The sequence below is a fragment of the Gadus macrocephalus genome, chromosome 4 (assembly GCF_031168955.1).
Source record: "Gadus macrocephalus chromosome 4, ASM3116895v1".
Classification (NCBI taxonomy): domain Eukaryota; kingdom Metazoa; phylum Chordata; class Actinopteri; order Gadiformes; family Gadidae; genus Gadus; species Gadus macrocephalus.
In genome coordinates, this window is record NC_082385.1 from 8,076,261 (window position 1) to 8,090,916 (window position 14,656).

The 14,656-nt window shown below is 43.4% G+C and overlaps 2 protein-coding genes across 4 annotated transcripts in view; both read left to right on the forward strand.

The window, feature by feature from the left end:
- Positions 1 to 48: 48 nt before the first annotated feature.
- Positions 49 to 13,633, forward strand: odf2a (outer dense fiber of sperm tails 2a). Of its 3 annotated transcripts, none has more exons than XM_060049868.1 (19): positions 49 to 309; positions 809 to 928; positions 1,014 to 1,130; positions 1,749 to 1,925; positions 2,210 to 2,373; positions 3,350 to 3,494; positions 4,194 to 4,328; positions 5,178 to 5,252; positions 5,481 to 5,552; positions 5,727 to 5,843; positions 6,364 to 6,549; positions 6,933 to 7,042; positions 7,398 to 7,533; positions 9,196 to 9,306; positions 9,928 to 10,191; positions 11,401 to 11,501; positions 11,753 to 11,915; positions 12,399 to 12,524; positions 12,875 to 13,633. In XM_060049868.1, exons 1-19 carry the CDS (start codon positions 307 to 309, stop codon positions 13,043 to 13,045), a joined length of 2,493 nt encoding a protein of 830 aa, XP_059905851.1. In that variant the 5' UTR covers positions 49 to 306; the 3' UTR covers positions 13,046 to 13,633. The 3 variants fall into 3 exon arrangements, with proteins under 3 accessions (XP_059905851.1, XP_059905850.1, XP_059905852.1); XM_060049867.1 differs by having other exon boundaries at positions 49 to 204; XM_060049869.1 differs by lacking the exon at positions 809 to 928 and having other exon boundaries at positions 49 to 204.
- A 486-nt stretch (positions 13,634 to 14,119) lies between these two features.
- Positions 14,120 to 14,656, forward strand: part of sptan1 (spectrin alpha, non-erythrocytic 1) — a 40,557-nt gene continuing 40,020 nt past the window's right edge. Inside the window, exon 1 of the mRNA XM_060049872.1 lies at positions 14,120 to 14,271. The gene's annotated coding sequence lies outside the window, so the exon portion shown is untranslated. The remainder of the gene's footprint in view (positions 14,272 to 14,656) is intronic.

Below are 14,656 nucleotides of genomic sequence, written 5' to 3' on the forward strand. Positions count from 1 at the left end.
CTGGCCTGCTATGTGGTCAAATGTTTTAAATAGACCAATGGCAGCGCGTTGACATGACGCTTCGAAAGTCAGTAGACGCTTCTCTTCCTGTTTAAGTTTTCTGAGCAACACTGGTGGATTTTAACATTGCATGCCGCTAAACCAATATTGTGATGCTGATTTTCCATTGCTTTTTACCTTTGGTGTATAATTGTGTTCCATATGGTAAGGGCGATCTACTTTTTACTTCTATACAGGAGGTTTACGAGAGTAGCTGCATGACTGTCACGAGTGGCTAGCTGTTTTTGGCTAAATTGGTGCTAACTAATGGTTAGTATTATGCTACTTGATAACCTTGCTCAACCTTGCATTTGCACTTTTCCTTGTCCAACAGTTGACAGCCGTCGACTAATTAATTGGCAATTCATTAATTAGTCGAGTAACTCCCTTATTTTAGGCTGTGTTTATTATTTTCATAACCAATGAGGGTCATATGTTTTTGCATTGTTTCTTCCTCAATCTTTAGTGACCTACAAGGTCTAAATTTGAATCTATATCTGTATAGCTCTTATTCTCTATCTATTGCTGACATTCCAAGTAACCTGATACATAGGCATACATTTTGACAGATGTTGCCAGATTGTGGTTCTAATATAATATGTATGAAGGAAATAACTAAGTGCATTGCAGCAGCTTGTCCATTCGAAAATTAAGAGTTTGAATTCAGGAATTAAATAATACAGTTAGTTCACATTTAATTGTTGATTAATGTGTGGGAGAAAAAAATACTTTTTTGACGGTGTCTTTCCCCCTTTTTAAACATACTTAGAAAAAAACAATGAGGACCTTTTCAAGTTCACCACCCCTTCATGTACATATCAATGAAAGCACACCAGTACATGTCCATGTGAAAAGCACCCAAAGACCAAGTCCCATCCGGAGCCCACAGGTTAGAGCCTGGACACATTTACTCTCTCTGTCTCTGTCTTTATATGTATGTATTGAAGTGATGGCACAATCTTTGTTTTCAAAAGGGAAAGACAAAAAATGACCCTAAAGGAAACCTACATCCAGCGGCTAAGGCAAAAACGCGGGTTCCATGGATACCACCAGGAAGGTCTTGCACAAGGGATTCAACATACAAATGGGAGGTAATGTGTATTCTTCTAAATCCTTTTGGCCCCCTTGGGAGCCTAGGGCATCCACAATGGATCTCCGCCTCACTTTCCTCAGCGCAATGGACTTTGCTTCTTGCCAGGTGGTCCCAGTCTTGGTCAGTTCATCAAGCATGGGGGGATTATAGTCCAGACTGAGCTTTTCTTGCTATACTCCTCGGATCCTTCTTTGACCGATCCATCCCCACTTTCTGGATTTGAGTTCAATGTGGATTTGGATTTAATGTGTGTATTGATAATTGATGATTACTAAATGTTCTGTGGTCTATGTTGTGAACAAAATATTTAAAATAATTGACATTTTGTCAATTTTGATGCCACGGTTGTCTATTTAAAAAATACATTTAGAAATCTTTACAGAAATGCTCTAATTAGATAGTCATAACTGTATAATAAAATGATACAGGCAACAATGGCACAACTTTTAACATTGCGCTTTCTAGCGTAAATGTTAAATGTTTATTTTCGTATCAAAGCAAAATATTTCCTTATCCAATCACACTATTCAGAGATTTTTGAATGATCTGGCTCAGGGCTGAAGCGGACGTACTACTTGTTGTGATGCATGATGAGTAAAGATGAGTTTTGCTGCAGGGCCCCAGTCATCGCCTGGAGATCCCTCCCCTCCCTGAACCCGAGCCCTCGCACTCTACTGGGCTAAGATTGGCTGATCTGTCATCTGAGGAAGAAGAGGTGCTTCATGGACGAATCAGTCAATACGAGCAGAAGATTGACAGTTTGATGACGGAGGTCGGCTCCTTGAAAAGTGAGGTCAGTACTTCAAGTTTCCACTTTGACCTAGAATGATCTTATTTAATGTTTATTACACTATAATGTGCATCCTTAAATGTAATTTTGTTCACCCATTTCATTAAATGTTTTAAAAAAACAAGCCACTGTTTAGTTTTTAGCAAAAAAACAACAAAGGGTATTAATAAAAAGTCAAACAGGCACCACAAAACGATGTTTACGATGTTCACGATGTTCACACTTATATTGCATCTCAAAAGCCAATCCTACTTGTGTGTCGGCGTGTGTCGGTGTGTGGCCCATAGGTGGAGCTGCGGAAGAAGGAGCAGGAGCTGAGCGTCTCCCAGCGGGTCATCGCCGAGCAGGAGGAGGAGCTGGCCGAGGTGGCCAAGGAGCTGGAGATCACGGAGAGCGAGAACTCACGCCTCCGCCGCTCCATGGAGCTCATCATGGGGGAGGGCGCCAGAAGGTACGCTGGGTACATGGACGCCAGTGATCTACTGGAATCAGAAATACATTGTTGATCCCCGGAGGGAAAAATTGGGTCATTAGAGCAAAATATGTGTAAGCATAAATAATTATAAGAAAATTATGAATTAGGAGTAATTGACTAAATGTGTAAATATGAATGCTGAGACACTGGGATCTAGAAAACAATATATATATTATTCATATTATTCCTAATTTGTTCTTGTTCATAGTTGTGGTACACCCCCCCCCCCCCCCCCCCTCAAGTGTTACACACGCACGGACACAAACAGAAGCACACACCCACTCTCTCTCATCTCTCACTCACACTCTCACACCCAAGCATGCAAACTGCTTATAAAAAACAAGAACAGCCAAAAGTCAATCAACAGCTACATTTAACAACAAGGAGGTGTAAGAAAACAAGCAATAACAATTAAAATGATGGGAGTAGCAGCACCACTACAAAAAAACGATGACATGTCAGCTCACAAGAGACACTCATTGGGATAAGGCTATATTGCCAAAATAAGCCTGCGACAGCCTGTCTGTACCAGCAGTTTCAACAATGGCTCAATGTTGAAACTGATGTTAAATGACAACGTCTTCTCAGTGAGGAAGCAAGAGGCCAACGCTAAAGTTCATTCAAGGGTTTATTTACAATTGTGTGTAACAAATGCTCAAGTGTGAGACCAAAGTATTTATTTAATTGTATTTTATTCACCTTTTATTATTATCATTATTCAGATAAGTATTTCTGATATGAATTACTTGAATGATTAAAATGACTTCTAGTGCATCCTGAGGTTATTCTTCAACCTTGACACAGGGGTTTGAATTCCGGAGTTCATGCTTACATTTACACTTACAATAAGTACATTTGTCATAAGAAAGTGAAACAATACATCGCTGTTGGTACGATAATGATGTTCATAGAATCATAAACCTCATGCTCCACCGCCGCCGTCCCCCTGCAGGTTGGACAGGGACCCCGATGCCCACCAGGACCGAGACGCACTCCTGCAGAAACTCCTGGAGGCCGAGGGGGACGGGAACGCCGTGGCACAGCAGGTGTCCGCCCTCCGAGAGTCTGTCGCCGAGCTGGGAGGTTGTTCCGGGAGTGTGAGTATCCACGGAAACGGGAGGGTTGGGGTTGTTACAGATTTGTCTGGATGTGTGAAACTTCAGGTAATTGGAAAGTTGGAACCGTTTTAATCAACACAGAAGTGGGACATGAGAAGAAAAACTCAAACAAAGATTTTATTCTGTGTTATATTGAATGTTTTTTAATAGTTACTCCTTCCAGAATCTGTAAAATGATAGGCCTTGGTCATTCTTCAGTATAAGAACATGACTTTGACCATTGTTTTATCCCTATTTTATTATCGGGAAAAAAGTATTGTCAGATTGAAATAGAACCTTAAATATTAAGTTATGCTAAGATCAGGTTTCAAGTTTATTAAAAAAAGGTTTAATTCCGCAGCAGATAGAAAGTCACTTTTTATATTAAAAGCTGAACAGCATGACTCGATGTGTTGGATGTCCCTCCGGCAGTCAGACATGTACCGTACACCTCTATATATTTAAAATGTATAATATTCCTTACAAATATTCCTTTCCAGACAGCTAAAATACCTGTTACTATAGCAACTATCTTTTCAAAATGTGTGATACTGTCTATGCAAATGTTGCACTTATTGAAAAAATGTCACAATCATCATCTCTCCTCCTTGCGTATTGACTGTTTTGTCCATTCGTGTATCAAAGTGAATAACGGGCTTTACACCTGTGTAAATCGTCCTTGTCGTCTGCTGTGTGCAGAAGGGGAGGAGGCTTTCGGGCTCGGAGTCGACCATGTTAGCCCGTGAGAAGGACCTTCTCCTGCAGAAGCTGGGGACCTTTGAGGCCACCAACCACACCCTCCGCCAGCTGCTCCGGGATCAGCACGGTAGCCAGGTAGGCTCTCTGCTCAGCACCATAAGGACGGCCTATCAGGAGGGCCCGAACCACAGCACCACTTGTCCATTTGGTTTGCAATCGTTCTCATGATGCCTCCAGAAAATATAGGGTTAACAGGGGATACACTGGTTGGTTTTCAAAAACGGCACCGTGATAATTGGTCACGCAAATCGTTGGTTAGCCCCAATTCAGATACATTGGGGTAATCCTTCACTTAGAATGGATTCCCTCTCTAAACACCAAACGTTCATTTTTTTAATAGACATGTATATGTATTTAATGTATGTAAATATCTGAACTTTAGTGCAGACATTTAGTAGAAACTGCCATAAAACAAGTATACGACAAATATGCAAATTCTTCAAAGATGTTCATTACCATAATCCAGTTTCCCTCTGCAGGTAAACATCAAGACTTAAGGCACAGGGCAAGGTTTTCATGAACCTTGATATGCGATCCAGTATAACGATTCATCGATCCATTGATAAATTATTCAAAGTTGTAGATGTATCTTCCAGAAAGGATTTGTATAGATTTTTGTAATGTAGAGGTCTGGCAATTCCATTCTATAGTATGTACATGTTTGATAGTGTACTCTAGGAAATAAGGGGGCACTACTTATGCATTTTAGTACCACTGATAAACAATAATAGATAAATGTAACCGACTTATTTCTATTCCTCTAGCAATTCCACACTTTTTTCAGTCTCAATTTAAGTAGATAATGTGTCAGAGGGCCCCATAACTCTGGAAGAAAATACAATGTCGAGCAGCGTAACTGTTGATGTTGTTTGAAATGCCTTTGTGGGAAGTTGGTTGTGGTCAGTCAACATATGTTTTGGACAGCTGGAGTCGATGCGACTGGCAGAGCAGAAGGACTCGCTGTTGAAGAGGCTGACTGATGCAGAGGCAGAGAATGCGGTCGGTTATGATGCGTGAAATTTGGCAAAATGTACTATTCTGAAATGTATTGATTGAGGAGATTTCCCTGAAATTCTAAGTTATGATTGCAATATTTACCCACATGGTGTGTTACAATATGTATACTATCCTTTGCGCAACAGTTCAGTATTGTTATAAAGACAATGTTTTAGTTTTTAAGGGTTGATCGTGCTTTTAAAATATCTATTTTTGTTTTTCTTTGTACAGCATCTTGTAATAAAGCTCCAAGAAAAAGAGAAAGAACTTGATCAGCTTTCCATACTTTTGGATACAGAAAAGGTGACTGACTACATTCAAACATATTTTATGTTTATGTTAAAATGTTAACATAAACATGTATTTTTAAAAAAAATACATAAAATGTGACAAATGTTAAAATGTCTTCAATTGAACACAGTTTTGTGCTCAATGTATTCACAATTCCTATATTTTTCGCTATATTTGTGGATACAGGATAACGCCAAAACCTCAGGAGAGTTGACCAAGGCCTTGGAGTCAACACGGGCCCATTTGCAGGGTCAGCTTCGCAGCAAAGAAGCAGAGAATAACCGCCTTGCTGTGCAGATCAAGGTGAGCTATGGTGTATTATGGTCCATTATTAATGTTCGAGTAGGCATCTCACCTTTCTCATAGTACCATCAATTCTGTTTCTTGTGTTTGTATTCCTGCCAAGCTGTGAATAAACACGTTCCCAGCCTATAATGTGTGTCATTACATACTCAATAGGCATACTTAATAGTAGATGTCACTGAACCCTGCAAACTCATAGTTCAGATTCCGTACTTTATTAATCCTGAGCTATTACCATCACAATATGCATTGCTTTATGATAAAATAAGAATGATAAAGAAAAAGTTGTCTACAATATTTAAACACAACAATAGCCAATACAAGGCAATACAAATGTGAAATATAGAAAAATATGAATATATTGACACAAAAAATATACGTTAACTATCAAATACAACACAACCATAAAATATAGTAAGATAGAAAATTCATCCAAACCCATACTCACAAACCTAAGAGTACCAAAGAGTTCACACCTCAAGTCCCTCCTCCTTTTTCCTCCATGTTGTTCTTACGGCAGAACCTGGAGCGAGCAGCCAATCAGCAGAAGGGCGAGATGGAGCACCTCACAGATCAGCTGGCCACGCTGAGGCAGCAGGCGGGGGTGGACCGCGAGGCGCTGAAGAGAGCCACGCGGGCCCAGAAACACAGGGCCGAGCGCAGTGAAGACACCGCAGAGCAGCTGAGCAGCCAGCTATTTGATATGGTAGGAACCCCGTAGGCCCCGGGCTCGACTCGTCTGGATGTACCCTGGGAATGCCACGCCCTCTGTCGCTTTAGCATCGGGTTCTGTAGACTACTGCGCAGATAGGACAAAGCGTCTGATGATTGAGGAAAACTGTTGGAAATAAGTGGAGAAGAGCTTGTGAAGGAAAGCCATTGAATTCAAACGTAAAATTAATCTACAATTCTGCAACCTACCCTCTTAATGTATTTTTGTATTAGCAGTCAATATAGAACATAACGCGAAAAAAAACGCGATATTGCGATTTTTTGCAGTATGAATTTGTTGTTTGGTCGACCTTTTTCAGGATATCACTTCAGAATGTTCTTTTCAGAATTCGTTTTATTGTGATTTATCTTTTGCAGGAGAGACAAGTTTCGGATGCGTTGTCCGCAGCTGAGAACTGGCGAACTTGTCACGGCCAGGAAGTCAAAGAAAAGGGTCAAATGCAGATTGAGCTGGCAGTGTTGAACAGGTAACGCTACATAAAGCGGAAATTTGTTGTTTCAAGTTTTTATCAATTAGGTCGTTTCTATGGGCAGTTGGAAATCTAAATCTAAACCAGGGCATGTCAATATTTAAGTTTCACCACTTATCCCAATCACCACGAAAATAACAATCAGATTAATTCCTACCTTATTCCACTAATGTTTGGGGCTATGGCAAAGGTGGTTTAAAACAATGTGCCCGTATGTTACAAGCACGCCTCCTCACACGTTTCTACTGTAGCATTGTTCGACTATCGCTGCATGGCTGTGGCTGAAATACTTGCATCCCGACCTCTTGAAGCCCATAACATTAAAGTCAACGCACGTTTCGCTCTGACTCAGTCGCGTGAAGGAGCTGAGCGAGCAGCTGCAGACCACGGAGGACAAGGGTCGGTTGGAGAGAGAGACGCTACTGGGACACCTGCAGGGCCTCACCTCCGACGGCACCGCCGCCAAGCTGGAGAACCAGAGCCTCAAGGTACCCCGAGCTAGTGCCGACGCCGCTGCTTCCACACAGACCCCTCACTCACCGTTCTCACAGCGAGGAGATGGTATTCAGGGTGTCCACGCATCCTTAAAAAGTCTTAAATTCATGTTTCTAAATTTAAGGCCTTAAAAAGCCTTAAATTCATGTTGCTAAATTTAAGGCCTTAAAAAGTCTTAAATTCATGTTTCTAAATCTAAGGGGCCGTGTCCACCAAAAGCCTTTTTAAAAGGCGGAGAGCTCCGTGCACTGCTTTCAACGCGTTTGTGCGCGCCGCTCAAAAAAGGCTCACGGAGCATTCTTCGTTTACGTCCTTAATACGCGTCAACGCTAGTATTCATAGATATACAGCTTCTATCTGTTGGCTCCATCATCTGGGATCTGACACCTGAACGTCCTCTCTGGTTGCTCCTACAATTTTATTAGAAAATGAATGCAAGATTATTAGCGCTTTTGCCGTGGCAGCGGAGGTTGCGGACGATCCCCCTGCGCTTGTCGTGGTTGCCCAGAGGAGAGTGTGGGTCCACAGCATTAATCGTGGCAGGAGGCAGTACGGGGAATACCACCTTTAACGTGAGGTCGAGCGCTTTTCTTCAAAAGTTCAACTGTTTTCAACTGGGGCGCGAGCCTAGAAGCGCGAGGCGTGCGGAGCGTTTAACCGCCCCGGGCGGCTTTTTAAAAGGCGCGCTGCATGCGCGTCCTGCCATAGAGAATGCATTGCAGACAGGCGCCCCCGCCTTTTAAAAAGGCTTTTGGTGGACACGGCCCCTAAGGCCTTAAAAAAGTCTTAAATTCATGTTTCTAAATCTAAGGCCTTAAAAAGTCTTAAATTCGTGTTTCTAAATTTAAGGCTTTAAAAAGTCTTAAATTCGTTACAAATGTCTATGCTGGTCTTAAATACTGTAACTGAAGTTCTTAAATTTGTCGAGGCAGGACTATATATTTTTTTATTTTTCTCGTGGGCTTTTCAGGAAGGACATGTAGAGAGATTTCTTTCTTGCTAGCTGCATGTATAAACGATTATCTGCGTGCTTGCTAGCTAGTCTGCGACAATGGGTAGGTGCAAATTCAAGGACAGTTGGCTGGAAGACGTCCGTTTCCGAAGTTGGCTCGCGTCGTTTGCCAACCCCCACCATCGCGTGTTTTAGGTCTTAAATTTCATTCAAGGTGGTATTAAAAAGTTCTTAAAAAGTCTGAAGTTTGACTTGCTGAAACCTGCAGATACCCTGGTATTAACTAATGCCGAGAAGCAGGGTAAGATAGGCTTGGTTGATTAGAATCTACTGGTGAGTGGCGTATAGTAATCCATTTATTTTCCAATGGGGAAACATCTAACTGTTCTTTGCACATCACCAATGCTAGAAGTCGGACAGATCTAATTATTAATAAAATAAATAGTTTGGCACCTTACAGGACACTCGAGGCCGTCTTACAGTGCAGAATACATAAGAAAACGGTTAGAGATGGATGAATTGATCGACAAAGGAACAGAGAAATAGAGAAATAAATAAATAAATGGACATGGAGGCACTAGAAACAGGAACCAACAGGGGGGAGGGGCAAATAGGATTAAACTGAGCAGACTAATTAGAACAAATGGGTTTTAGGTGACGGTCTGAAACGATAACTCTTTTTCTTTTCTTTTTTTTACCACAGGCAATGCTCTCTGCAGTGGAGGAGAAGCTGAGCGTGGCCCAGACGGACGCTCAGCAGGTCAAATCTACCGTGAAACAATATGAAGGCCTGCTGGATGGATACAAGACCCAGGTACATGAGAACGACGGATCCGTGACGATGTTGTACCCCTGTCGAGATTTCCGGCGCTTCGACTACCTAACCCACACACCATTTTTTTTGTGATACCGTCTTAAAGGTGACCGATACTAACCCTATACTCACCGCGACGGTTACGGGCCGTTTTGAAACTCTGCCTCTTATGACATCACAAGTGGGCGTGTCCGCCTAGATGTACGCTGGATAGATCAGTCCACCAGCCTACCCAGCGGACTGGAGCAAACGTTGCTCATCTATCCGTCATTCATCTAGGGCGGACACGCCCACTCGTGATGTCGGAAGAGGCCGGTTTTCAAAACGGCTCGTAACGGCAAATCCCCCTCACAACGGGTGGAATAACAGGCCACCTTTAAGTATACTTTTCCTTTATTTTCTATTTTAATGCTAAAATGCCTTTTTAACTTTCTATTTGACTCATTTCCTTGCATATGTTTTCTTTTACTTATCTATTATTTTATTTTATCGTATGACAATGTTTATATGTGAAGCACTCCTAGTCTGCCTTGTGTATGAAAAGTGCTGCATAAATAAAGTTGCCTTGCCTTGCCTTGCCTATGCCGCGCGCTCACCGGTCGTCTCTCGGTGGCCCCTCAGGTGGCCAAGACGCGGGCGGAGGCCGACGAGTACTGTGCGCGGCTGGGCCGGGCGGAGCGCGAGGCCCTGGGCGTGCGCCAGGAGCTGGAGCGGCAGGTGGACCAGGTGCGGCGGGAGCTGCTGAGCCGGCTGACGGAGCTGGAGCCGCTGCCCGACGCCCTGCGGCGCTCGGAGCTGCTGCTGCAGGAGACCCACGACCGGGAGCACACTCAGGAGAGGCAGAGCCTGGAGCTGGGCTCGGCGCTGGCCGACCTGCGCCGGAAGGTACACACACACACACACACACACACACACACACACACACACACACACACACACACACACACACACACACACACACACACACACACACACACACACACACACACACACACACTCGAGGCTCAGTTATGGTGCCACGACGACGCAACGTAGAGGGGGTGTACGGACCCGTTACGTCCTTGCGGACCCTCCTTGCGTCCGTCGCAAGGGCCTGAAGTGCGCCTCCCAAAAGGTGTAACCTACCGTCGAGGCGGAACGCATCAGCGAGGGCTCTGATTGGTCCACTCACTAATAGCCGACGCAGAACCAAAACGGGTTCACGACTGCGTGGTCGTTGCGTTGCGTCGACGTCCAACCATAACTAAGCCTTTACAGTTTGCTAACGCGGGTGTTGATGCTTGGTGATGGACGTCATGCTTGATGGGTTCTTGTGAGTTCTGTGGTGTTGGGTTTAGCGGTGGAAGGATAGTGCAGTAAGGTAGACTGGCTAACCCCGCCCATTCTGCCGGCGTTTGAGTTTGTCTTGCAGAAGGGTCTGAAGAAGAGCAATACATTCCTTTCTAGTTTTGATACGTTTTTGCGGGAGCCAATCACCAAGCTGGCTTTTCCCCCTGCCGCGCTATTGGCTGGTTTAACACAATGACGACAGGGAAGCGACTGCAAGCAGCCAATTGCATACAGAGTCTTTTGAACTAGGCCCATTGATCACGCCTGACAAATGACAGCAGCTTCCCCAGACCAACTTGCAATCTACGATAGAGCTTGGTCTGGCACTAGCCAGGCTAGCAGTAAGGGGTATTAAGGGTGTTTGGATTCCTAGCCGAAAGGTTTAGGGCTGGGTTTGATCCCTGGGTTCCGCAGACATCCTTGTGCTAAATTGCCCGCTTACCCCTTATCTGCTCCTTACTTACGTGTGTTTAAAAGTACCTTTGGATTAAGGGGTCTGCTAAATTACTATGTAGATAGTTTTTTGTTGATGTTCTGGGGGTTTTAATGGCAATTTAGAGGTTAGCCAAAATGGGACGAAAAGTAAATTCTAGAAGTTATTATCGACACTTATCGACACTTATCGACATATATATAATCTATTTATCGACACACAGGATTATTCTTCAGGCAAAAGTACTATTTCTTTATTTAAGGATGGTTGTGAGAGTTCTTTGAGTTGTTCAAACCAGCAGAGCAACATTTGCCCTGTGTGTTTGGTGGAAGGTGGAGACACAGGGAAGCCAGGTGGAGCTTCTGAGGCAGAAGAACACGCTCCTGTTGGAGGAGAACAAACAGCTTCAGCACAGATTGGAACATTTAGAACGGTAACTTTTGGCCCCCTACAGTTTCCCCTCCCACTTTCCCCTTTGCTCGTCAAAGTGTTTGTATATATATATAAAATACAAATCTGGTCAAGATGATTGTCCTTGTTAATCGATGCAATGCCTTACCCTTAATGAAATGTGCAATGTTAATTAAAAAAATGTGTTGTACGGCGTTAATAAAGAGTGCAGTGCGGCGAGCCCTGCGACTGAACGGGTTAACTTATCGATTGCTCTCTCCATAACCCCTACAGGAAGTTGGAGGAGACGAGCAGTCAGAACGGGGACCTGCTGGCCGTCATCGCCAAGCGGGAGGAGACCATCCAGAGCAACCAGTCACGCCTGGAGGACAAGAGCAGGGAGTGCAGCCTGCTCAACCGCAGGCTGGAGGACGCCTTGGAGGACGCCCGGCAACAGGTCAGAAGCCGGGCCACTCCCGCTCCCAGGCTCTGGAGCCAGGGCCGTTCATCTCGGACCTCTCCATGATCGCATTAGAAAACATTCATCAAATATAATTGTTAACAGTCCGGGAAGAAGGCTGCCCATGCATTAATGAGAGTTGATGGATTATGTTCTCAGTCAAATTCTTGTGAGGAATACCAATTTCACATTTCAACGTACATCTTTCATTGGTTATAGCGGTTTGTTACATTCTACATCAATGCTATAGAAAGGCCTCATTGTTAATACTAATATCATGGTTTCTACCCTTAAGCATTCTCCTCGGCGTAAACCTCTCTACAATGTGATTAATTAGCATGTCCAGCAGCTAGTCACAGGGTCTGGCCATGAAAACATTCCCCTTGTGTCACAGTCTGGTGTTTGTGGTCAGCTGTGATATGTCCACGCGAGTCACTTATGAAGCAAAAACAAATGAATGTCTGATCGACGTTCCTTAAGGTTTCCGAGACCAGGGAACGCGCCGCGACCAAAGAGCGTTCCACCAAGTCCAAGATGGTGGATCTAGAGACCCAGCTGAGCAGGACCACCACAGAGATCAACCAGCTGCGACGAAGCAAGCAAGAGGTACATGTGCTGGGATGGCGATGAATCTGTTCCCTCACCCCAATTCCACGCTTTCAATCCGCTTGCCATATTAATCAATGAGCGTTCTCACACTGACTGCGGAGCCAACAAGCCAGCAGTGGGAAAATCGAGAAATGGAATTCAGTGTATTCCCCGATCCGCCCACGCTCACTCATGAACATGGGAGCAGATTGAAAGCATTCTGATTTTGAAGCAGATTGAGCTGAATTTCTCCCTCTATCCGTTTTGCACACTGATGAGAAACGGGGCCTGGAACTCTCCTCCCAGATTGTCCTCATGTTATCATTTCCCGATGGGATGACGGGGTTCCGTAATCTCCTCATCACCAGGTGGAGCGTCGGCACCAGAGCCGCCTGCAGGACGTGAAAGACCGCCTGGAGCAGTCGGACAGCACCAACCGCAGCCTGCAGAACTACGTCCAGTTCCTCAAGGCGTCCTACGCCAACGTGTTCGGAGAGTCGGCGCTCACCAGCACGCTGCGCTCCCAGTCGCCCCTCTGACGGCCTCCCGGGTCGTCTCCATGAGCAACCGGCAAAACGTGTGTGGGTGGGGAGAGCTGCTGTTGGCGCAGAGATACAAGTGTATCTTGCATGTCTACACACGAACCCATATGTGCAGGATGGTGATTTACCTCCTCAGCCCTGTCCAGATCCCTGAACACCTTAACATGCCGTCCGACTCTGTTAGCGAGATTCCAACCATTATTGTCATTCATTGGTTAGTAGATTTTCCCTGTCTTTTGACAAAGTCTGTGAACACATAGTGGTCTAGATTTATTTATATAGAACATCCTTTCACAAGGTAGGTCAGCAGCTGTACACTACACTACAGCTATAAACTGTGTTAGGACAAGGGGGAATTTGCAACCTCGGTGCTACATAAAATTCGCATTGGTATGGTCTTTCTATTAAATGTAATTCAATACAAATGTATATGTATCTGTGTTAAATGTGATATTCAGTACAATGGAACGAATCGGGATGTTTATTTTTCCATGTATATATTTTGTTTTTACATTTTACAGAACGCATTATCATTGTGTATATTTATAGATATATTTTTATGTTGAGTAAACTAGTAGGCTTGAACTCTGTGTCTCTCTGTGAATGTAAATCATATGGAAGTGAATGATACTGCCCTTCACAACAATGAGTTCATATGAACTATGGCCACGTCTTTTATCTGTGAAGAAAACTGTTCTAGTATATGGATGGTGAACATATGGATCGACTGCAAATCGTAAAAGATTAATCACATTTATACTTGCGCCAGTCAATTAATATATATAAAACTATAAATATATGTGTACGTGTGTTTGTGTGTATATATATGTATGTATGTATGTATGTATGTATGTATGTATGTATGTATGTATGTATATATATAAAAATACAACGCAAAGTTAATTAAAGTTTGAGAGTGAGTGTGTATATATATATATATATATGTATATATATATATATATATATATATATATATATATATATATAAAATAAATACAACCCCCAAAAAAGTACAAATACATATATATACTATATTGTTTTTTGCATTTTCTGCTTGTATTTGCGGTGTGGTTTTCGAGGTTGCAGCCGCAGTGAATGATGTCACGAAGGGGTGGGGGGAGAAAAAAATATACCATCCGTTCGGCAGAAGAAGGCGAAGGTTGCACCCATCTGTTTCCGATCCGGTTCGAGAACACTCCGAGCTCTTAACAAATAAGACTGAGGTAGGTCAATTACTCATGTATTACACTCTTTTAGTACACAAATAAAATGGAGATTCGTGTTCTAAGGCAGAGCATCGATCCGTTTATAATGGAGGTTGCATCCGCCTCCGCCTGCAACACAGAGCTAGCCTAAAAGATAGCTGTTAGCCAACGTTAGCCCCCAGTTTTGCATTTCTCTTGTTTTGTCACAAAAATACATCGATCAGTACCATATGTTACAGGGAGTACATTAGGAAGGAAGTGTGTTGCCTTCCATATTAGGCTTAACGTTCATTCAGTTTCCCTACATCTTAGCAAATGGGGTGACATTAGCTTGCTATAACACTACAAGGTCTTTATGAACACCAAATACATTGCACATAGTTTTTAATACAAGTATATTTGG